At 38.8% G+C, this 22,931-nt stretch overlaps 2 protein-coding genes across 2 annotated transcripts; one reads left to right on the plus strand and one right to left on the minus strand.

The window, feature by feature from the left end:
* Positions 1-2,550: 2,550 nt before the first annotated feature.
* On the minus strand, positions 2,551-10,459 carry LOC115756679 (probable protein phosphatase 2C 28). Its single transcript, XM_030696536.1, has 5 exons — positions 10,447-10,459; positions 3,428-3,609; positions 3,067-3,340; positions 2,772-2,926; positions 2,551-2,592 (listed from the first exon to the last, which is right to left on the minus strand). The coding sequence occupies exons 1-5, from the start codon at positions 10,457-10,459 to the stop codon at positions 2,551-2,553; spliced, it is 666 nt and encodes a 221-aa protein (XP_030552396.1).
* An 8,198-nt stretch (positions 10,460-18,657) lies between these two features.
* Positions 18,658-22,578, plus strand: LOC115756673 (programmed cell death protein 2-like). The gene is made up of 10 exons (XM_030696530.2): positions 18,658-18,906; positions 19,152-19,235; positions 19,741-19,874; positions 19,982-20,079; positions 20,385-20,473; positions 20,551-20,635; positions 21,078-21,232; positions 21,313-21,383; positions 21,903-22,017; positions 22,195-22,578. Exons 1-10 carry the CDS (start codon positions 18,673-18,675, stop codon positions 22,360-22,362), a joined length of 1,233 nt encoding a protein of 410 aa, XP_030552390.1. The 5' UTR covers positions 18,658-18,672; the 3' UTR covers positions 22,363-22,578.
* The last annotated feature ends 353 nt before the right edge of the window (positions 22,579-22,931 follow it).

Genomic DNA, 22,931 nt, shown 5'->3' on the forward strand with positions numbered 1-22,931 from the left:
GCATATTGAGCGTAAATTTATGAACTATTTGTGTCATTTTTCAATTCTAATGTAAGGGCAAGTGTTAATGAAGTGCTCAATATTGACACCCCTATGATGATTGATGTTGTTTGATAACCTTAATTGATACTAACTTGATAGTCCAGGAACAACATCACACAATTTAAAATTTCAAAAGTGGCATTGCACATTGAGCTAAAGTTTGGAGACCATATTGAACAAATTAAAAGTCCAATGATCACATTGCATATTGAGCGTAAATTTAGGGACTATTTGTGTCATTTTTCCATTCTAATGTAAGGGCAAGTGTGAATGAAGTGCTCAATATTGACACCCCTATGATGATTACTGTTGTTTGATAACCTTAATTGATACTGACTTGATAGACTTAATTAAGCGAAAAAACCACATGATACGGTAAGTTAGGGCAGGTTAGTTGTCATTGTTAATTCACTCGATAGCAAGATTTATTCACGGCCACAAAAATCTCGCCAAGTGTATTGCTAAGACCTATCAAGAATTGTCATTGTTACTTCTTTTGTAAACTATTACTAAATAGGACTATTTTTTTTTCAGCATACTAAGACTTAAAATTCAGTACCGAAATTTTTAGCTCTCCCGATAAAAAAAAAAAAGCTCTTAATATCCAGTTTTATTAAATGATCGACATCCTAGTAAAAAGATCTTCCTTAAGAAGTCCAAGAGAAATACCTAAATCGCTTCTCATTTTCCACTTAAATACTTTCTTATGTTTCGACCAAAAACATATCTTATGTCTTTAACCATCCAATGTAACAATTTAAATTCCAGGAGAAAACCTCATTGCCAAAGAGAAAAAATTGCTCTATGTTAGATTGTCAAATGGGTGGATCGGGTCGATTCATCAATAGTCCGATTCAAATTGATCCATATAACTTGTTTATGACCTATTTATTACAATACAAATACCCGATGCAATCTATATTGCTAAAATACTTCCATATTTAATTCACTATAGGACAACTTATTTCTTATGAACTTAAAAAAAAAAATTATATTGCTATAATACTGTGGATAATTTTTATAAAAAATTTTGACTTTTTCTTTTCTTTTCCTTTTTTATTTTTTTCAGTCGGGCGAGTGCGTCTTGACCCTCGCCGGGCGTGGGTGAGAGATGTGAAGCCCATGTCGAGCATGGGCCAAGGTTCGCCCACCATTGTCTAGGCGAGGAACGCGACCTCGCCCTTTGCCGATGAGGCCTTCGTCGCCCTCACTTGTCGTCGACCGTGGCCTAAGGTCGTGGCCATCTCCCGGTGCCCATCTAGGCAAGGGTCGGCCTTCGTGGCCCTCACTTGTCGTCGATGACCCCGAAAAGAAAAGGCAAGATTTTTTTTTAAAGCAGAAAATCAAAAAACAACATTTATTTTGACTCATTCAAGGTAGTTAAGTAGTCCAATTAAAATTCATTAAGTTGTTAACTAACTCATTTACGACCCACAAGCTTGTTTTTAAAATTTAAAGCAATCCATTTATGACCCACAAACTTGTTTTTAAAATTTAAGGCAGTGCATTTATGACCCACATAATTAATATGAGATTTTTTTTTATTTTCAATTTAATATGAGTTAAAAGTATGAGTTCTAGACCCGTTTTGCCAAATGTACTCTACCCCAAGCACATCCTAATTCCCAAATTATCATTTACAAACCTTATCGTGTAATAGGAAGAGCGGTTACACTATTGACTATTACACTATGCTTCAATCTATAGATCGACGTCTTTCCTACGCAGGAGATTCTCAGATCTAGTCTAACCCCTTACGAGAATTTATAGCGTCTCAACACTCCCATGATTTGATGGTTTTGTTGCATCACAGACATTACACGATCAAACATGAATTCAGCATTTTCACTAAGCAGAACCCTCTACATCCTAAGTACAGTTACACATTTTTTTAAATGTCATTAAAAAAACAGAAGCCCACGTGGATTTCTACACTTTAAAATAAATTAAAATAAATCAAATTTAAATTAAAAAATTCAGCTAAAACCTAAATTTGTTTAAAACACAAACTTTATTCAAAATAAATTTGAAAAAACCACGCATTAATTTTCATCGAAAGTTATTGCTGGAAGCATCAAAGTAACCCTTTTTGCCTCCGACCTGGTATTTAAGTGATCCGATTGAAACTTTTCACACTAGAGTGACCTCCGTACACAATTTTTGACATCGAAAGTGTCCTTTTTCCTATGAATATGTATGATTCCCTATTAATCATTTGGCATGCCGATGGAAACCGCATTTGTATGGTTCTTGAATTTACGTACCATTCCCTCCGGTGGGGAACGTGTTATTTCTCTACATTCTACTGCCAACACATCGACTTACTCCAACCTTAATCTAAAAATCAAAGGAACCCACAGGGCATTCATTTCGGGACAGTCTCGAGCCTAAAGCCGAAGAACCCGACACATGGTCAGTCGAATTCTACCACGACACATGAAATGTCGTCGGCGCTTTTTTGGGACAACGCTTCTCTGATCAATGCCTTTGTCGCTTCCCGAGCATCGCCTATCTCCTTACGCGATCTGCCGTCTCTTGATTCGACATTACCTGCAGTGGCGAAACGCTCTGATACATTTGCTGGGAAATTTCATTACCAGAAAGCAAACAAGTATGCCTAGAACTTGAGAGTTGACATAAGTGAATCAACTGTGACTTTTCTTTTGCTTCTTGCTTGGACTAACGCAAAACGACGTCAAATATCCCCGAACGTCCGGAGGGGTTAGGACCTTCCAGAGGCCGTCGCTTGCCAAAAGAATGAACTCGGTGCCTTCGTTGATGTTCTTGACGAATATATCAGGTTCGGATGTGATATGATCCTTCACTTTCTCATCGCCGAAAGCCCTCGTCATCGCAAGTTGACCGTCCACCCGCGGAACATTTCCTACAGCACTCGGGAGCAATTAAGACCAGAAAATTAGTAGACATCGATCATGTGTCGAGCACTAGACTTTGAATTGAACTCCGAGATACAGAGTGAGAAACACTAGTGAACTTTGAATTTCTCAAGTTTGAAGCACACACCTGGTCTTTGAGATACAAATCCTCCTCTGCTTTCCACAAGCTCCCTTTCCTTTTGCGGTTCATGATCAACCGTTACCTGCTTAGCTTTGCCGTTTTCGCACATGATCGCGCGAGAGTCGCCTACATTAGCTACTATCAGCTTCTCCCTATTGATCAGAATAGCTGTGACCGCCGTGGAATCTCCTCTTGAGCTGACTACGCCCTCTAAAATTTCGTCATCCGTCTTTTTGTAGGCCCGCCTGATTGCGCATTCCGGGCTTGTCCAGAAGTCCAGCTATTTTTAGGGGAAAACAAAAGAAAATTGTCTCTCGGTTAGAGCCACAACATCCTTCTGTTCACTATAAGTCACATGCACACATACCTCACTGAGGATATTGTCGAATAGATGGTGCTGCAAATACTCTGCAACTTTGCAGCCGGAGTGTCCATCAAAGATTGCATATAGACCTAGTTCAATGCCATCATGCTCTCTCTTTTCCGCAACGATGAAGTCTTCCATGCTGTGGTCCACCTTTCCCTCGACTAAATTGAAACCATGAGTGACTTTGCGATGTGAGTCCTCCTGCTCATCCTCCTTGTCCGCCTCCCTCATCTCCCTCATCCTCATCCTCAGCCTCGTTCTCTTCTTCTTCTTCTTCTTCTTCTTCTCTATTGTTGATGCCGTGCATGTCTGATGTATCCGGTCTGTGCCCTGTCTTCCTCTGCGAGCAATTTATTCGTGGAATCTAAACGTTATTAAAAGGCTAGATCTGCTCATCGTGTTACTTTGGTCTAGATGGGACTGATGACCCCTCTTTATTCATTCATCATCTATTTTTCAGCGCGATCTTAGATGATCAAGAACAGGACTCTTCAGGCATCGCATGAACTTGTGCCCAATGTTTTGCCTTTGGTTAAGTCTAAATGCTACACCAAGATATTATCACTGGTCCGTACAATCGTATTATAAATATTATTGGACAGAACTTATTTGATCTTATGCAAAGTGTAGCTCACAATCATTCATACCTCAACAACTATTCCATTAATAGAACTTATCCCACGTAGAAGATCAAGAGTACTTTCCTCGAGTAACAAAAGAAGCAGTGCTCACATAGCTTTATCTGGCTACATCGGCTCGCATTATGCATCACACTATAATGCTTCTAGTTGAAACTCAGATTTAACATCTTACCTTCAAGTGTGCTTCATTTTCATCCCCTCGTGAATCGTCCTCCCAAGTGTACTCCTCACTCTGAAACACAATCCATTCCCAAGCAAAAAATAATGAGGAGACAGGAGTTCCGACAAATCTTAACGCACTTTCTTCAGCCGAAACACCAATAGCACGGTGAAGAAGGGAAATTTTCTTTTCCTTTTGAGGTCATCCTCTGCATCAGAGCATCGAGGGGAGAAATACCCTCATAGCATCCAGTTTTAGGTTACATATTCCAGACTAATGTTTCTATTGCCAGATTCTGTCTAGCCAAGTGCAACCCTGCCGTGTTTCTACCCACTAGACTGCGCTATCAACTAAGAAGTACTCCATTCATATATGCTAATCTACATTTCTCCTCTTACTGGATTTTGTGTATGTCTTTAGCTTTTGATCCGTCAGAGTTCCATATCGATCTTGCAACATTATGCACTTTCATCTAATTGACTCACTAGAGCCCTCTAAAAGCTATCCTCAGTTCCTGAGAGGCTTCCATTCTTCTGAAGAAGAGAAACCCAACCAAGACCAAGCAAAATTGCAAAGTGAAAAAAAAAAGGATCCAGCTGAAATGCACCAAAGGACAATATGTAAGCATACAGCACGAGGACAATGCACGCACCGCTCTTGTAATAGACGATCGGTCATTGGCCGTGTTTGCTCCTCTTCTGGTTCAAGGATAAAAATTAAGTTTGAACTGTGAGCAGCCGGACATTTCCTTAACTTGGCAAAGTTAAAAATACCAGCAGGCCCTATCTATATGTCAGGCTCAAGTGGGTCTAGCCACGCGGCACAGTAAGATTGTTGAGCAACCTCACCGGCATTCTAGTCACCGCATCACTCGAAACAAACAAGCGTAGGACCTGTATCAGGAGATACCTTTATCTGTCGGAACAATTCTCTGTAACGAAAGTCCACTGAACTCTGCAATTCGAAAGGCTCTGTGTCAAGTATATGGAAATCATGGAGCATGAAATCCAGGGGCTTTTGAAGTTTTCTTAAGATCAAGCTCATCATCCTTATAAGAAATTGAAATGCCATATGTAAAGGCGCTTTTTGATCTGATACTTCGTGAAATTTATCTAAAAGCAGCTTCATCCAAACCCTCCACCTCAGCATCTAAAGTCCCCCCTAAAATACTTGGTCTGGCTAAAGTATATACACAAAGTGAAAACAGAGAAAACACAGATAACCCAGAATTCGACAGGATTACACAACATGTAGCTTGAATAATGACAGGCGCTCTCTTTAACCGTCGAAGTGCTAACATCATACCAGCTTGAAGTTATAGTGGGAATGCGAGGGAGGTGAGAATACTGTATACCTCCATTGCTTGCAGACAGTGAGAAGCTTGAGGTTGGCCTTCACTCTACTGTTACAGTATAAACTCCACTGGGAGAGAACGGGGAAGTAAAATAATGGCTCTGCAACTTCTTGGGCGCTCGCGCAGCGACGCTAGTCACCGAACACAGAGAGAGAGAGAGAGAGACACGTGGTGATTGGTGGTACTTTGCAAGGAGTCTGAACGTCGCACCGTTCGCTTGAGGAAGAGCAAGTGTCGACGGTTGCATGATGAAGAAGACCCCAAGGAAGAAGCAAGAAGGAGGTGAAGCAGCAAACCCTAAACGCCGTCGTTAGACCTAGCTAGGAGATTGTATAAAGGTACATGCGATTTTCCTCACCTGAATATGAAGATCACCAAGCTAGTCTTTGACACCACTTTACCGCTTGAATAAAGAACAAAAGATGTTTGATTGGGTACCAGTATTACTGCTGGAGAGTTCAAAGTTGTCAATGCAACTTTGCTGGGTAAACCATGTGGGGAAAGTACATTAGCTTTCGTACCACGTTTATTTTGGTGCTATGACTTTTTTAATTGAAGTGTCATAAGTATTTTCAAAAACTGGTTACCTAAAGATACATGCGATTTTCCTCACCCGAAAATCTTACATGAAGCTAATTTAATATTGAATATTACGCATCGGTCATCGGAAATTAATTCCACGTTGGATTTTATGGCAAGAATATTGCCGATATATTCGATTTATCTTCTTCTTAAAAAAAAATGAAACCCGAATGGTCATTTAAGGACTCGAAATGCCATCATTTTCTCAACTAATGACCCAAAGTAGACCTTATTTCAAATAAGGGCCTAAAGTATCCTTATTTTTTCAAACAATGGCCCGATCAAAGAGCATTTTCGGCGGCTATTTTTTTGCACTTTTTCCTTTTTCTTTTCCTTTTCTTTTTACATTTTTTCCTGTTCTCTCCCCGACCATCGTCAGACTCAGGCAAGGCCACCCTTGCCCGGGCTGGCAAGGTGAGGCGTTAGGTGAGGGTTGCCTTTATAGGATCCGGCAAGGGTCGTCGTCGCCCGACATTGGGCTGTGCAAGGTACGTCGGCCCAAGAGAGGGAGACCCTCACCCAACGTCGGCGGGAGCGACCTTCTCCCAATGTCGGCGAGAGCGGCTGTCACTTGAGGTCGGTGATGGCCGAGGGAGGGGAGGGGAAAAAGCAAAAGGAGAAAGAAGAGAAAATAGAAAAAAGAGAAAATTGCAAGAAAAAAAAAAAGAAACAGATGAAAATGCCCTAGGCTAGGCCATTCTTTGAAATAATATAGTACTTCAGGCCTTTACTTAAAACAAAGTCAACTTTGGGCTCTTATTTAAGAAAATAAAGGCATTTTAAACCTTTATTTAGAATTTTCTCAAAGAGTTATGATATTGAATTGAGCCCCGTAGTAAAGTTATAGCACTTGTATGTCATTATCCTAACAATTATCACGCATATAGAGAGGTTAGTCCTAGCTTAAATAGCGAAGATTGCAATATCTATTTATGAAAAGCTACTGTTAAGGCTGAGATTTAGCATAAAAGAGAATTTCCAGTTATTAATATAGTTACAGCTAATCTAATATATCATATTAAAAGTGACTTCGTATATTTAATAGGCTACATTTTAAAGAGGCAATCTTTTCTCTTCCAAATTGAATATTCAAGAGTTTTTCTCAAGAAAAATCTCCTGACAATAAGTAGTGAAATAGTCTATATGAGTGAGAAAATAACTTTTTTTAAAAAAAATAAATAGTTATAGATACTACGTCAATTTAGTAATATAAAAATCACTAAGACGTAAAATTAATCGTAAGAGACTGTGCAGGTAATTTTTTATAATTTCACGTAAGATAAAGTCTATTATGATTAATATGAGATGTGATATACCTACAGAAAAAATATAGTCATCTATCTACAGAATAATATAGAGAGAAAATTGACTTTATCACTTGTAATATAAAGCCCCATAGTGACTAAATACTTTGACTTCATCTAATACAACATGTACCGAGTTTTAGAGTCAAGGTTAATTAGAGGACGATAATTACTCGAAACAGAATTACCAAAGGATAGAGTCAAAAATAAAATATGAATAGTTTCTGATAAATTCATCTTTTTAAAGATGACTTAATAGATGTTTGGTATGTGTAGAGTATATTTGTGTCTAAGACAAATGAATCGAAAAGATACTATTATGTAAGTTTGATGTGCAAGATTAAGGAACATGTTTTAATGAATTATAATATTTAGGCTCATTTGTTTCGTGAAAATGATGTGTTTTTGAAAAATGTTTTCCAAGAAGTCATTTTTTGGGAAAATGACAATATTTTTTTGTATTCGGCTGAAACCTGAAAATAAACTGTAATTTTTTCGATATTTAGTATGAAAAACTAGATTTGATTTTCCTCATTGTATTTTTTTTTATAATTTTTTTATTTTTTAAATACTTCAAATTATTTTTTTATTTTTATTTTTTTCTTCTTTTATTATTTTATATTATTTTGTTTTGTTTCCATTCTTGGCCAGCGATTGGCCCCAGTGCATGCTCGAGCCTTGCCACATGCCGCCGCGGCTCGAGCTCATAGGCCATGGGTTAAGCTCATGCCATGCCTGTGCCCGATCATCGGCTATCGCCATGGCCGATGACTAACAGAGGAAGAAATAAAAGAAAAGAAATTAGAAATTCAAAAATAAAAAAATGAAAAGAAAAGATAATTAATAATAATTAAAAAGAAAATGAATGGGAATGAGTGGAGGGAGGAAAGATGAGGAAAACGTTTTCCTCTTTTCAAAAAGATGAAATCGTTTTGCTCATTTTTGAAGGCGTTTTTTCAATAGTAGAAAATGTTTTCTTTGACTCATTTATTTTTTGTGAATTGAACGCCGAAAAATTTGAAAATATTTTAACTTAGGCTTAAATTAAATATTGCATATAAATCATGCGAAGTATGGGCAAATATACTAGTAGTTTCGAAAAGTTACCTGCCACAATTAAATAGTGATTTCACATTGTTATCACCTTTTTACTTTACCATGTTGAAATTTACCGGTCACGTAGAAAACTTCCTAACCGCTTAGAGAAATTAACAGTTCCCCACTGTTGAAAGTTATTTTCACTTAACAAAACCATTTGATCATGAAACTTACTTGTTAATCACGAGTAAGTACATAATGTATAGAAATTCACTTTTTCAGTACATAGTCACTAGCCACAAGTAAAAGTCACTAATTTCCATGGGTTGCAAATTACTTTCCTCTTTGAAACTTATTTATTATATATTAAAATTTATTATACACAACTATGTATGAAATTACAGATTAGATATATGCACAGTCTAATTGAACCTTGAAAGTTACTTATTTCATGCGCTATTTACTAATGACCTTGAAGATTTTGTGTCCATATAGACTAATACTTTTCGCTTTTTGGTTAATCCAAATTTTGTAGTGGATGCACTTTTGTTCTTTTTAACCTCAACACATGAACCTTTCGTACATATACTTATTTGTTGGCACATGTGTTTACATATAATTTTTCAGTAATTTTTCTGAAATGAAAGTAGAATTTTTAGTTTTTGAAGGAAGGCGAAAAAAAGAATATCTTTTTACAGAAATTAATGCTATATAAAAAGCCCTTGTTAACCTAGAGAGGTTCGTTTACCTTTCCAACATCAGTGTTGGATGACCAGCATGATAACTCTACTTAACCTAATTATTAAATATGATAGTACTTTAATTTCAATTACATTGGCTGGAACGACATTCTGTAGAATACATGATTCATGCTCATTTAGATTCTTTAAACTTCGTAGGTGGTGTCGCTACCGAGATCAATGCGGTCAATAATGTCCCTCTTAGAAGTTGGTTAGGCAAGATCAAACTTTCTTCATTCGTGACCCCTTAAGTTACTTGTCAATTAGTGGAGTTGCTAACTTCGACTATTTTTGAAGTGGCTAATTATTTCGAAAAATGAATGAGTATGTAATTCTTTCCTAATTAGCCAAACATGCTTATTTCAAATATGAAAAGTTACTCATGAATGAAAAGAGGCTTCCCGTTCTAACTAACCGCCAGTTAGTCACAAGGACATATTGAACCAATGTATTAATCTCTAAAATATTATTAATCATCATGAATATTAATCGTTACAATTACTTTGCCTACTTTTCTCCATTACTTTTGACTTCTACTTATGATTTTTCATGCAAAATTTAATATTATTTCAATTTTCAAGATTTACGAAAAAATTATCTACAATCCTATAAGTAGATAAAATACTTCAAGAAGTTTTATATTAGTCTATCTCTCGATTTGGGTGTAGTGAGCGAGCATGGGGAAGGTTCATACATCCCCACCCATTGTCGTGGCGTCCGGTGACGTTGAGCCGCTGTTGCTAGCCCTTACACACGCGTGCACACACTCTCTCTCTATATTCTTTTCTGGTAAGTTTATTATTTTGATACTATTGATGTGGTGTCGCATTCAAGTCATATGACAAAATTTTGCCACATTAGAGAAGTCACGCCGGCACTTTGAGGGTGTCAGCAAACAATCGTATGGAAGATGCGATCGTACAAATCGTGAAAGATAATGCTCAAATCGTACAAAAGGTAAATACTCAACTCCAGCTAATCTTTCGAAAAAAAAAAAAAAAATCCAGCTAATCTTAAATTATACTGATGCTGACTCTAAAATTTGCGTAGTTCGTGCACAAGAGGGTTTGAAGCGGGAGATGACTACAATTCTAAGGGGAATTTATCATGGACTAGGCAACCCACCCGCTAGAATGTCTTGTCTTATACACACTTTGTCTGAAACGCAAGCACACCGACATTCTCTCACACCCACCTCACCCCCCTCATCCATCTCACTCTCTCCCTTCTTGAAATCTTTCGAGTTTCAACCTCTGTACTTCCTGTTTCTCGTGCGCACGGCACAACCGTTCGACTCAGCCTCCTTGGGTCACCGTCCGCAGCCATCAAGCCACGGCGGTTGTCCAATTCACGCTTAACAAGCTCGGTCGATCCTGGGGGCCGTGTCTCTCCGTCTCCCGTCAGTTCACGCGATCGACGACTCCATGCTTATGAGCTTCCCTCTCTTATTCCTTTGTATAGTTGTCGAGACCCAAGTTTGCTGTATTTGTTCTTAGTCTATAATACGGGAGGCTTCGTGCATGATTTGCTGCAAACAATCCTTTTTTCTTCGCTCTTCCAGAACCGATATAGAAAATGGGTTCTCAATTTCAAGGTTTAATGCATTACCATAATCGAATTCAATTTCATTTTTGACGTACGATCTGATCTTATATGACATGACCGACCAAAAGAAATATTATAATACTCTACTTTTGTCATATATTCCATACATCACACCAAATAAATATCATATTCATGAAATACGATTCACTTCTCCTTCTCAATGGTGTGTATGCTCCGCGTTTCTTTGATAATGAAGATTTAATTCTAAGTCATGTTTTACAAAGGATCCAATGGAGATTTATAAGCATGGCCTTTATTCCATTTTTATGTAGATTTATGATTGTTTTGAATCAAGGTTAGGTTCGACCAAAAAGAATCAGGTTAGAGAGAAAAAGCCCAAATAATAGGGTGGGCTCGGGCCTTGTTGGCTTTGTTGGCGGGCACGGACAGGGCCAATGCCGGACTCATGAGTCAGGTCGGTTCGGGTCGGGTCCGGCTCGAGCCCGCCCACCGGTCGGGTGTGATTTTAAGGAGAAATTATTCGGTGGTCACCGTGACCCGGTCAGCATCTCACGTGGCGTGTGTGACTCCATTAAAATATCGACACGAGTCAAGAAATGACACGGAAGCGCTTTCTCTCTCTCTCTTTCGTTTGGACACTGCACATTAATGAAAGGAGAGTGACACAAGCAACATTAAATGCCCCTCTTCCCCCCTCTCTTCTCTTTTGGACGCTGCACATTAATGAAAGAAGACTGACACAAGCAACATTAAATGCCCCTCTTCCCGCTCTCTCCTCTTTTACGTTTGAAAGATGAAGTTTAAGCCCCCTTTTCCCTTCCATCTTCTCTTCCATTTCTCCATACCTGCTCACCTCAAACCCTCTTTTCCTCCTCCTTCTTCGTCCTCGTCACCTTCATTCCTGCCGCCTACCGGCCTCCGGCTCTCAAGTTTTTTTTTTCTCCCAAATCGCTCGTTTTAGAACAGGAGCTCCGGGTCCGACCATGTCTTCGTCGCCTCCCAAGATTTCGGAGCTTGCTTCCGCACCATGGAAATGATCGCCCCCAAACAAACCAATATACCGAGCCATTAGCCGAAGTGCGCAAGAACCCAAGATGGATTAAGGTTGGTAACCGCTAAAGTTTCGATTTTTTTCCTTTCCCTGTTTCTACCTCAGGGGTCGTTAATGTTGACGCAACCTATATATTTGTTTCCTGCAGAGTTGAGGGGCTTGAAGATATACGCACAGAAGCTTTGAGGTCTAGGTGAGAAGACGACAATGGAGGAGCGCGTGAATGGAGTGAGTTTAGAAGGTAAACTTGAGCGCTCTCATTCTTCAGTGAAAATGTGTTCTCTCTTATGTGGATGATGCATATTTTCAAGGCAAAGTTCTTGCAATTGGTGATGACTAAGTGGTAGATTTCCTAACTTATATTTTCACATATATGCGTTGGCCTAATCCCGATAGCTAGCTCAACTTATATGCTCTCAACTCTTTTTTTATAACTAAATCTGTTTTCACTTTGTCCTTCTTTTTCCAATGATTAGATTTTCTTCTATTGTAGAGGCTGCAAAGGATAATAGCATTGCGCATAACGTCGACAGAGAATTTGAATTTAGAATTGGTATGACATTTGCTAATGAGGACGAAGCTTATAATACATACAATGCGTATGCAATTTGCAAGGGATTTGGAGTGCGAAAAGGACAAAAAGCAAATAACAGTAAAGGAATATTGCGTAGATGCACATTTTTTTGTAATTGTGAAGGACACTCTCCACCAATCCCACCTCATGAACAAAGAGATGTTTATAGAACAGTGAAGAGAACCGGATGTCAAGCTTGCATTAAATTCAAAATTGAAAATGGAGTTTAGATAGTTGTCGAGTTTAAGGATTCTCACAATCATCCTTTCATTGATGATAGACAAAAACACTTAATACGGTCATATCGGCACATTCCGGATACTAGTAAAAGTATTTTGGCTTCTATGACCGGGGCGAGTATAAGGGTTACAAAAGCATATTCCTACCTTAGTGATGAAACGGGAGGACCAGATAATGTTGGGTTTACTTTACGTGATTGTCATAATTTTGCGCAAGCAAACAAAAGGAACAAGATTAGTGTCGGTGATTGTCAAAGTCTCATTGACCATTTTAATTGCTTACAATCAAATGGAAGCAATTTTTCGTATACATTTCAGCTGGATGATGAACAGAGATTGGCCAATTTTTTTTGGTCCGATGGTGTATCCAAGTTGGATTATGAAAGTTTTGGAGATGTGGTGGTGTTTGATACCACTTACCGTACAAACAAGTATAATATGATATGCGCACCTTTTGTTGGTTTGAATCATCATTGGAAGAATGTTCTCTTTGGTTGTGCATTTCTATTGGATGAGACTATTGGTTCATTTGTTTGGGCATTTCAATCCTTTTTAAAGGTAATGGGCAATAAAGCACCAAAGACTATTTTCACCGATCAAGATCATGCCATGGCAAATGCCATTAAAAGTGTCCTTCCTAATACTGATCATCGTTTATGCATATGGCATATTGGAAAAAATGCGACGCATCATATCGCACATCTTCTTGGAAAGACGCATTTTCGCAATAAATATTGGCGAAAGCTTCTATATTATTGTGAATCTGAACTTGAAATGGAGAACACATGGAAAGCCATGTGTGAAGAGTGGAGTTTGGGGGATAACAAGTGGTTGGATAATATATATCGCTTGCGGCGTAAGTGGTGTCCCGCATTTGGGCACGATATTTTTTCTGCAGGAATTAGATCCACACAAAGAAGTGAGAGCACAAACAATGTTTTTCAGGATATGGCATGTAAGACTATGACTTTGTCGGAGTTTGTCCATCATTATGAAAAGCAAGCAGAAAAAATGCGCAACACTGAAGTTGTTGATGATTTTGAGTGTGCTCGAGGAAAGCCACGTATTATGGTTGAGAGTAGTGGAATTTTGAAACATGCTGCAAATGTATACACTCATGTCATATACGGGAATTTCCAGGCCGAGTTCTTGCAAGCTTTGTCTGAACATGTTCTTAGTTCAGAAGTTGATGGGCCATTGCATAGTTATATCTTGGGAACCGAAAGTAGCGAAAGGAAGCATATTGTTCATTTTAATCCAAGCGATTCTACCATTACATGTAGTTGCAAGTTATTTGAAATGCAAGGATGGTCGTGTAGGCATATTTTGTGCATCTTGACTCATGTTGTGAATGTCACAAGTATTCCATCACAATATATTTTGAAGAGGTGGACAAAAGCCGCAAAGCAAGAGACTCCTTGTGATGAGGTAGGACAAAGCTCTCATGGCGTAGTCAAATCAAAGACATTGCGTTTGAAGAGGTTGATGCGGCTGGCTTTTAGTGTAATGAACTCTAGTGCGAATCATGATGTTACAGAGGAGCTTGCAACTACAACTTTGTTGCGTCTTCGCTCCCAAATTACAAAGAAAATGCAATGTTTAACAGGTAATGACCATGTTGATTTATTGGTGGAAAGTGACGAATCTGAAGATGCAGAGAATTCCGGAATTCGAGTACGTGATCCCCTTCAAAGAAGACCAAAAGGTGTACCAAATACTAGAATGAAGAGCATCGGGGAGAAGCGAAAGAGAAAAGCCTCTTAATGTGCAGGAGTATCTCACCCAAGATATGATAGGTTGTTTAATTTAATAGAGTGATTCCATCTATTTTTTTTTTTATAGTTTATGTAGCTTATGAATATAGAAATACGTTGTGTATAAATACTTCAATGTGGGATTATGTTTTGTTGTTTGCTTTATGCCCCTGCCTTTGCCTTCTCTTATGAGTGATAAGGTTGCTAAATTATTTGCTGATTTATGGAGTTGATGGTGATGTAGGTATTGAAGTTGCACCAAGGCAACACAAAGCACCAACTTATGCTTCATTGTTGTAATTGTTTTGAGACATGGAAGGACACAAAACCAGCTTATATTTAATTGTTATGATTGTTTTGAGACATAATGATGTAATTTTGAAGGATTTAGTTTTGGCAAGGAACTTTTGGCATATATAGTTGCCCTTTAAATTTGCTTCCTTCATCTCCCCAAAAGGTTCTACATGAAGAGAAGTCCAATGGAAACGTGAAAGATTCAGAAAATTATTGTCTTGCTATTGGGGTTGATCAAAGTGAAGTCTCAAGCAGCATGGACTTCAAGAATAGGGTTTTGGATGCTATAATCGGTAGTTTTTTTTTCTTTTGTGGTCAAACTGGAATTGGAAGTTTGAGCTGCTAAGCCATGGAGGAAATTATTTCTGCCTTTTTTGTTTTTTGCTTGGGAAGGTACTTCGGGTTTTAAGTTCTCTCTTCTTTTGTATATGTTTTAGAGAATTTTTGCCTAAGATGCCGTCCATTTTGATTTATGAAAATATGTAACCATATTCATTTCTCTATTACAATTGTATATTGTGTGTTTAAATGTGCCTCAATGAACCTACTCTCTCCTACTCTCCTAAAGAAGTGGAATTGGAGTTGAGATCGGGTCAAGGAAAAATAAGTTCTTTTGTTTGGCTAACTAAAATTGCTCCAATTACCTCTCTTTCTGACCAATTTGACCGAGCCGCATGATAGATGGTAGTCCTTATTTGCTGTCCCCATTCGAAATGCACAACAATAAGAGGACTTGAAATAAAAGAGAGCCCGGCGAAGAAACGCTTGACGAGATAAGTTCACGATCCATCAAAACATGACTATGCTCATAAGAATGGGGACAGTGCATCTATACCACTTCTATCCGGTTGTAATTGTTTCTATCAAAGGATAATGAAATATATAACACTCAAAATGGAGTGGAAACAGCACACTATCCGAAAAGAAAGCAATATATAAGTTTAGTATTCACAAAAATTGACATTGTCAAGTTGCTAGCAATTAGCAAGCTACTTGATTACAAGAGGGCACGTATTACAGAATTGAGCTTTTTCAAAGATAAATAGTTGTTACAAATCTGCTCTTTAATGGGCAAAATTGAGCACGGACCCATCATGCAAAGAGAAGAACTAAGAATTCTTCTTTTTGTTGATGTCATATAACACCATTAAGGCCTTCTGCTGTCTTCATTTCTTTTGCTTCTCACGCATCCTTCAACCGAGTATTTGGTGCACCCTTTAACCTTCTCAAATGGGGATCATAAACTGAAATTGATAAATTCTTTCCTGCACTACTTTGAAAATAGATCTACTTGCAAAGTAGCCGCTCTTTCATAATCAATCGGACCTTTCAACTTTAAAATCATCTTGGCCGAACAACACCTCAAGATAATTGAAATCAGACCTCTTGCAAAAAGAGAACTTGAATAGATCCACTTAACAAAACAATAGGGCTAGGAAGCTTTGTATGAAGCAAAATAGCTAAACAAATTGATTCATACTTTCAAAGAACCATATCTTAAAGTCGCTATAGTCCGAACTAGAACAATGCCTAACCATATCCAGAACACCAAAATCAACACACCCAGCTAAAAAAAAAAAGACAAAAATCTAATAGAAAATGCCATTTAACTGAAAAAAATTCGCTACTTTAGCATAAACAACTTATGTTACGGAATTGTTGAGATGAAATTGACGCCCAACAGGCCAAAGCATGCATACGGTGAATGCAAAACAACGTTAATTCATAAAGACTTTTGTAGAAACAGTTCAAGACTCGACGAGCTCCAACAGAATCAGCAATGAAGCAACAGATCCAACACGAAATCGCAAGCTAAGGGATCCTTCGAGGAAAGAGAGGAGAAGGATGCGCCACGAAGAGAAGAGGAGAGGACTGGACTCAGAGGTTGCTGTGACCGGCGGGACTCTAGAAGGAGACAGCGTGCCGGAGGCAAATTCGAGGTCGGAGCAAGCGGCGTGGCTCTTGGGAGAGGGGAGGCGGTGGGAACGAACATATGGGTTCTCACCCGGACCTCAAAGCTTTTGTGCGTATATCTTCAAGCCCCTCAACTCTGTAGGAAACAAAAATATAGGTTGCATCAACATTAACAACTCCCGAGGCAAAAACAGGGAAAGGAAAAAAAATCGAAACTTTAGCGGTCACCAACCTCAATCCATGTTGAGTTCTTGCGCACATCGGCTAATGGCTCAGTATATTGGTTTGTTTGGGGTGATCATTTCCATGGTGCGGAAGCAAGCTCCAAAATCTTGGGAGGCGACGAAGACATGGTCGGACCCGGAGCTCCGGTTCCAAAACGAGCGATTTGGGGAAAAAAAAAAAACTTGAGAGCCAGAAATCGGGAGGCTAGTAGGCGGCGAGAATGAAGGCGATGAGGACGAAGGAGGAGGAAAAGAGGGTTTGACGTGAGCAGGTATGGAGAAATGGAAGAGAGGATGGAAGGGAAAAGAGGGCTCCAAGTTCATCTTTCAAACGTAAAGAGGAGAGAGGGAAGATGGGCATTTAATGTTGCTTGTGTCAGTGTCTTTTCATTAATGTGCAGTGTCCAAACGAAAGAGAGAGAAAAAGTGCTTCCGTGTCACTCCCTGACACGTGTCGATATTTTAATGAAGTCACACACGCCACGTGGGATGCTGACCTGGTCATCAGTGACCACTGAATAATTTCTCGATTTTAAGAAATTTGAAGCGAATTGAAAAACTACCTGAGTACAGTGAGTAGAACGGTCAAAAACACAAAACACGAACACGCGCCGCTTCTCTCTCTTCTCTTCGCTTCTGTTAGTCTCTGTACACCTCGCCGTCGCCACCTTGCCGACACGCTGTCGTCGTCATCTTCTTCAAGGTCGTTCCTCTCTCTCTCTCTCTCTCTCTCTCTCTCTCTCTCTCTCTCTCGTATGCTGCCGGGCAGTGTCCAAGTGATACACAGATTTCTGAACTTTTCCTTGTGGTTTTCTTTTTGATTGAGAGTTGCTGGCTTTAGCTATGTCTGTGATCATAATTTGTGTATGATGATTCCGCGGCTGGCTATTTTCTTTCTTGTTTTTCCGTGAATTTTTGTTGTCAGTCTGCAATTTTCAGCCTTTAAGTGGAATTGAAATCGGACCTCACGTTGTCCTGGAGATACTGATTCAGTGGCTGGTGTTCATGTCGTACGCTTGGAATTCACATCAGTTGGGCCAATTGACCTACTCTGGTTGACTCGATTTAGTATAATTTTGGTGGGTTCTTAATTTCCCTTTCTTGCATTTCTCCCACTACCTCACTTTATTGCACTGGATATGTGAAGTTGTGATGATGCGCTTGCGTTGAGATTTCTGGGTGTGTTCTTGACTGTGTGTATATTTGATATTAATGGTAGATATGCTAAGACTGGTCTAGTAAATTGGTTTACTAGTTATATGGCAGATTGTAACTGGGCTTTGCATAAGTGGGTCATTTTGAACATCCAATACAACTTTGCATCGCTTGCAAGACCAATTTAGTGAACTGTCTTAGGATTTGCAGCATTCATCATCTTCATAGGATGAGTTGGACTGCATTGGTGCTAGTTCTTATGATGGCACTGATCTTTTCTTTGATTGATAGTTTAAAAAGACATTGTAAACTGTTGTCATTTTGCCAAGAAGATATTTTGTTGGTCTGTTGTGATGTGATTTTGACTAGCTTTTCTCATATGGTTTCACAATGTATCTTTATCTTTGAGATTGTGATAGTACATGGAATTTTAGCCTAGATTTACTTATAGAAACATGATGTTGTGAGATATTTCTACTTTCAAGACTCCATGTTTGTACTAATATGTGTGTATGAGTGTCTATTTACTTACATTGGGACATCTGATTTAAGTTTTTGCATTACTCAGAGGTGTTTATCCCACACAACTTTTTCTTATTGACATTAAATATGGTGTTGTGCTTTTGTATTTTGCTGATTTGGTGTAGTTATTAAAATGCCAATGGAGATTGGTGAGGGCGATGGTTCAGAGGAGATGCTGAGGAATATTCATATCTCTTCCTACGATGACGATGCAGATCCAAAAGAAGTGGAGGATCTGATGAATGATGATGATGACAACGAGAATGATGAAGTGCAAAAATCGGTAACTCTAGGATTTGTAGAAAAGCCAAAAAATAAATGGTCTCTGCTCCGTCAACTCTTCCCTAGCAAAGCCAGTGGGGTACCAGTGCGTTTTATGTTTGCGAAATTCTCCCCTATTCAGTGAACTTTCTTGTTTGCCTGAATACTTTTTGCATTCTTATACCAGCTTCCAATTTACATTTTTTCATTTCTTCAAGAGTAAGATATGATTTTAAATAGTATATCTTCATGGACAAGTTGTTGGATATTCAGTAAAAGTAATTAGAAATGTCGAAATGTTGAATTTTGCTTGACATCATTGTGGTTAATGGTATTTTTTCCTGAATGCAGGCTTGGTTGGATCCAAATGATCTACCATCTGGTAGGTCTCACCTTTGTGATATATGTGGAGAACCTTTGCAATTTCTACTTCAGGTATATTATTCTTTTGCTTTAACTGAGTTTCTATGTAGCACGTGTCAAGCATTGAATTTCCTATTACTCTTAACGGGAATGGTTAAATCTCTGGTCGCATTTGATCTAGAGTAAAGTAGCTCTTCTTCGGTGTTATTGGTTGGAATTCTATTATTGTTCATAGTTAACAGATATAGGACTATGTTTGTTCTTGACTTGCATAATCTTTCTAGACAGTGTATCTACTTGTGTTTTAATCATTTGCATGCATGTGAAGAATATGTATGTACTAGATGGAGTGTTTGCGTGTCCTCTTAATAAATTGTCTTATTTTCTTTTTATTTATTCCCTTGGTGATCATTTAAGCAATGAAAGAAGTTTCATTTCTGTCATTTGCCTCATTTATGAGCTCTCAATAACAGGGTATTTATTTGGTTGGTAGTGTTGTCTCAGCCCACATGTCCCTTTTTTTTCATGTTTTTTTGTGGATGTTTGTACTTTTCCTCATTGATTATGGCGTTATTAGGTATATGCACCGACCTCTGATCGAGAATCCACATTTCATCGTGCATTATATTTGTTCACGTGTCTTTCAATGTCTTGTCTTCTTCGTGATCAACATGGACAATGTAAGCGACCTGCAGTAAATGCATCTCGAAGGTACTTTCAAGGGTCTTATTCCAGCAAGTCCCATTTCCAGTTTATTACGTGTGCACTTGCCTTAATCTATTTCGCCTCATTCTTTTGGTCCTCTGGTGTTATTCAAGTGTGAAGGTTTTTCGTTGCCAATTGCCTCATGACAATCCATTCTACTCGACTGAACCCCCACGGCATGATGGGAGTGACAAACCTTTAGGGAGTGGAGGTAGCTTTTTATGTCTTTTCCCAGTCAGTTACGTTTTGATGTCTTTGGGAGTGGATGGGATACTTTACTACAGGGCACATACATACGAGCAGATGAATATGTTATCCTCTGCTTTTTATCTGTTTATGCCGTCTTTGTTTAATAGGAGATTTCTATGACTTGGTCCTGTTCTTGCCTCCAAGGGCCTAAGTTCAAAGACTGAACTCAATGATGGGCTTGTGACTATTTGTTTTGTTGTGTTTGTCTCTCAGTAAATATGGTACTAATTCTTCTCTTTTTGGCCAAAACGTACTGTTGTTGAACAGCTCCACTTTGTAACTGGTGTGGAACATGGAAAGGAGATAAAGTTTGTGGTAGTTGCAGAGAAGCACGGTACTGCTCTGAAAAACATCAGGTTCTAGGTTATTCAGCTCCTTATACACATTCACCATCAGCATGATCTTTTCCGTGACACTTGTTTTTCACCTGCAGGCCATGCATTGGCACTCAGGTCATAAAGTTACCTGCCAAAACAGTAGCACAAATGCAGGAAACTCATCAGCAGAAGACCAAAAACGTGAGCAACTATTTTAGGCTTCTTTGTATTAATTATACCAGTATTGCGGGGGAGGTGCTTGTATATGTGCCTCTTAGGTCTCATGAATATTCCGTCTTTACATGCACTGCTCTGTTGTTTATATGAGCTACTCTGAAACTCTGTTTCAACAGTTATTTTAGTGATTTCTTTCTGTCAATCGGAGTAATTTAAACATGCCTTAGTACATAGACTGCCAGAGATATATGTAGTCATAGCTGCGATGATTTTGGTCTGTAGTCTTATGCTTGAGGTTGAAAGTGAACTCGGGATGATGATTCAACTTCCAGTATTTATTTTTGGGCTTTAATTCGCTTTAGGAGCCATTTGGTGTAGAACCACATAGCTTGCTCTGAAGATATTGCATTGATAGGCAGGGCTTACCGAGAATGTTGACTTCTCTATGTTGTAATACTGCAAACAGCTGCAAGCAGGAGCCTATGGCCTGAGTACGAGATTGTTAATGAGGATGAGGCTGAATATGATGTTGATGTGCCTGCTGATTTGGGTAATACCAATTGTCTGGTATCCAGAAACCAGATGGATGACTCAATAAATTCACTTATTGATTGTTTCCAGGTATAATTGAACCGTAGTTACTGATAATTAGTTCTGCTAAAAATTTCACATGCTTTATCCATTGCTTTTTCTATGAGTAGGGTGACAGTGACAGGAGGAGTTGGGGCAACTTCCAACAACGCATTGCCAGGGCGCCTGGGCAAGTTTTAAGGTTATTTAATTCACACTGCAGTGTATGGTTTTCAAATCCATGAATGAATGAGGATGTGCATATCTAGTACGCTGAATGGGTGTTCTTATTGGATGGAACACGCTTTCTGCGACATCCAAGAAGAGCCTGACCAGGTTTTTAGAGTCACGATGTCTTGGCAACAGCTAAAACCTTAATGCGGTTGTCCTGCTGGGACACGTATGAGTTGTGATGAGATGTGATGCCCTTCAAGTGGAATTTAGTTTCTTTGAATAAATTACAGATGGGTTATACATATATCAACTTAATGTCTGAATGTGGCATTTGCATCGTTTGTATTAAATATAACCAAGTCTAGGTCCGTTGCGTTTCTGTTTTGACCCTTTGAGACCACTTTTCGGTAATTTCTCATTGTACATCCTAAAATCATATCTGTTGCTTCTCTTTCCTCTTCTCAATATGAAACAAGAATGGTTTTAATTTGTTCGGAAAATCAGAAAATCGCAAAGCTTATTTGTTTATTCTACCTGTAATGAATAGGTACTGTCGAAATGTAGGCGCTAGGCCCTTGTGGCCAATGTCAAGTGGTCAGCCATCAACAGCTGATATTCCCAATTGCCGCTACTGCGGAAAGCCCCGGCGTTTCGAATTGCAGGTTTTCTTTTTGCATCCTTTTCTTCCGAAAGGCCTTGATGTTTCAAAGATTTTATGTCAATGTGCAGGCGCCGAAACCTCTCTGTCATTTTACCATGATATGCATATCTTTTAAAGTGCTTAATTGTGTCCGATCAGGCAGTGGATGACCTTTTGATCACTGCCCGCTATTTTTCAGGTCTTGCCTCAGCTACTTTACTTTTTCGGCATGAAGAACGATGCGGATTCACTCGACTGGGCTACCATAGTTGTTTATTCCTGTGAAGCGTCTTGCGATGGGGCGGCAGGTTACAAGGAAGAATTTGCTTGGGTGCAAGTGTCATCCCCATCTCAAGTGGTACCTTGAAAATCTTTCTACTTCATTCAGAACCTCTTTTTGATGATCGTCTCTGGCAGAGATGTCTGTGACTTCTGAAACTTACTAGAAGCTTTGGGGTCTTAGGTTGATAGGATACGTAGTCTTCTGCGTTTGCTTAGTACGTTTATATGTTTTACGGTTTAATTGTACTATCTTAAAGTTTTAAAATTCGATTGTGCTTTGAGTCACAAATTTTTGGACTTATGATGCATTCATTCACTCTATCTTGCTTTTCTCATTAAGAATTCATGAGTATATAGAATCAACTAGAGAAAGAATGTATTTACTCGTTAAGAATTCGGGATAGGTCTATACAAGTAGAGCCTAACTAATACTTGACTTAGCAAGTATGAAATTGTAATATCCTTTCGACCTAAAAAAAAATAAATTGTAATATCAAATTCTACACCTAATTAATGACACGTTGATGGTAATTCGAAGTTTTACACAATTGTGATAGCGGGTGCACGAGTATTAATGAAATGAGATGGAGGTTAAGTTTGGTCGATGTAACATCAAAATAATACTCATTTGAAAATCTTCATAATTGACAAGGA

The sequence above is a fragment of the Rhodamnia argentea genome, chromosome 9 (assembly GCF_020921035.1).
Source record: "Rhodamnia argentea isolate NSW1041297 chromosome 9, ASM2092103v1, whole genome shotgun sequence".
In the NCBI taxonomy this organism is placed as follows: Eukaryota; Viridiplantae; Streptophyta; class Magnoliopsida; order Myrtales; family Myrtaceae; genus Rhodamnia; species Rhodamnia argentea.

Coding starts and splice junctions, on each gene's coding strand:
- LOC115756679 (XM_030696536.1), bottom strand. Junction 3,341..3,427: donor TCGACAATATCCTCAGTGAG/GTATGTGTGCAT, acceptor CCCTAAAAATAG/CTGGACTTCTGGACAAGCCC. Junction 2,927..3,066: donor ATTTGTATCTCAAAGACCAG/GTGTGTGCTTCA, acceptor CGAGTGCTGTAG/GAAATGTTCCGCGGGTGGAC.
- LOC115756673 (XM_030696530.2), top strand. CDS start 18,673: ATGCCAATGGAGATTGGTGAGGGCGATGGTTCAGAGGAGATGCTGAGG. Junction 20,636..21,077: donor ATCAGCAGAAGACCAAAAAC/GTGAGCAACTAT, acceptor TACTGCAAACAG/CTGCAAGCAGGAGCCTATGG. Junction 21,233..21,312: donor CACTTATTGATTGTTTCCAG/GTATAATTGAAC, acceptor TTCTATGAGTAG/GGTGACAGTGACAGGAGGAG.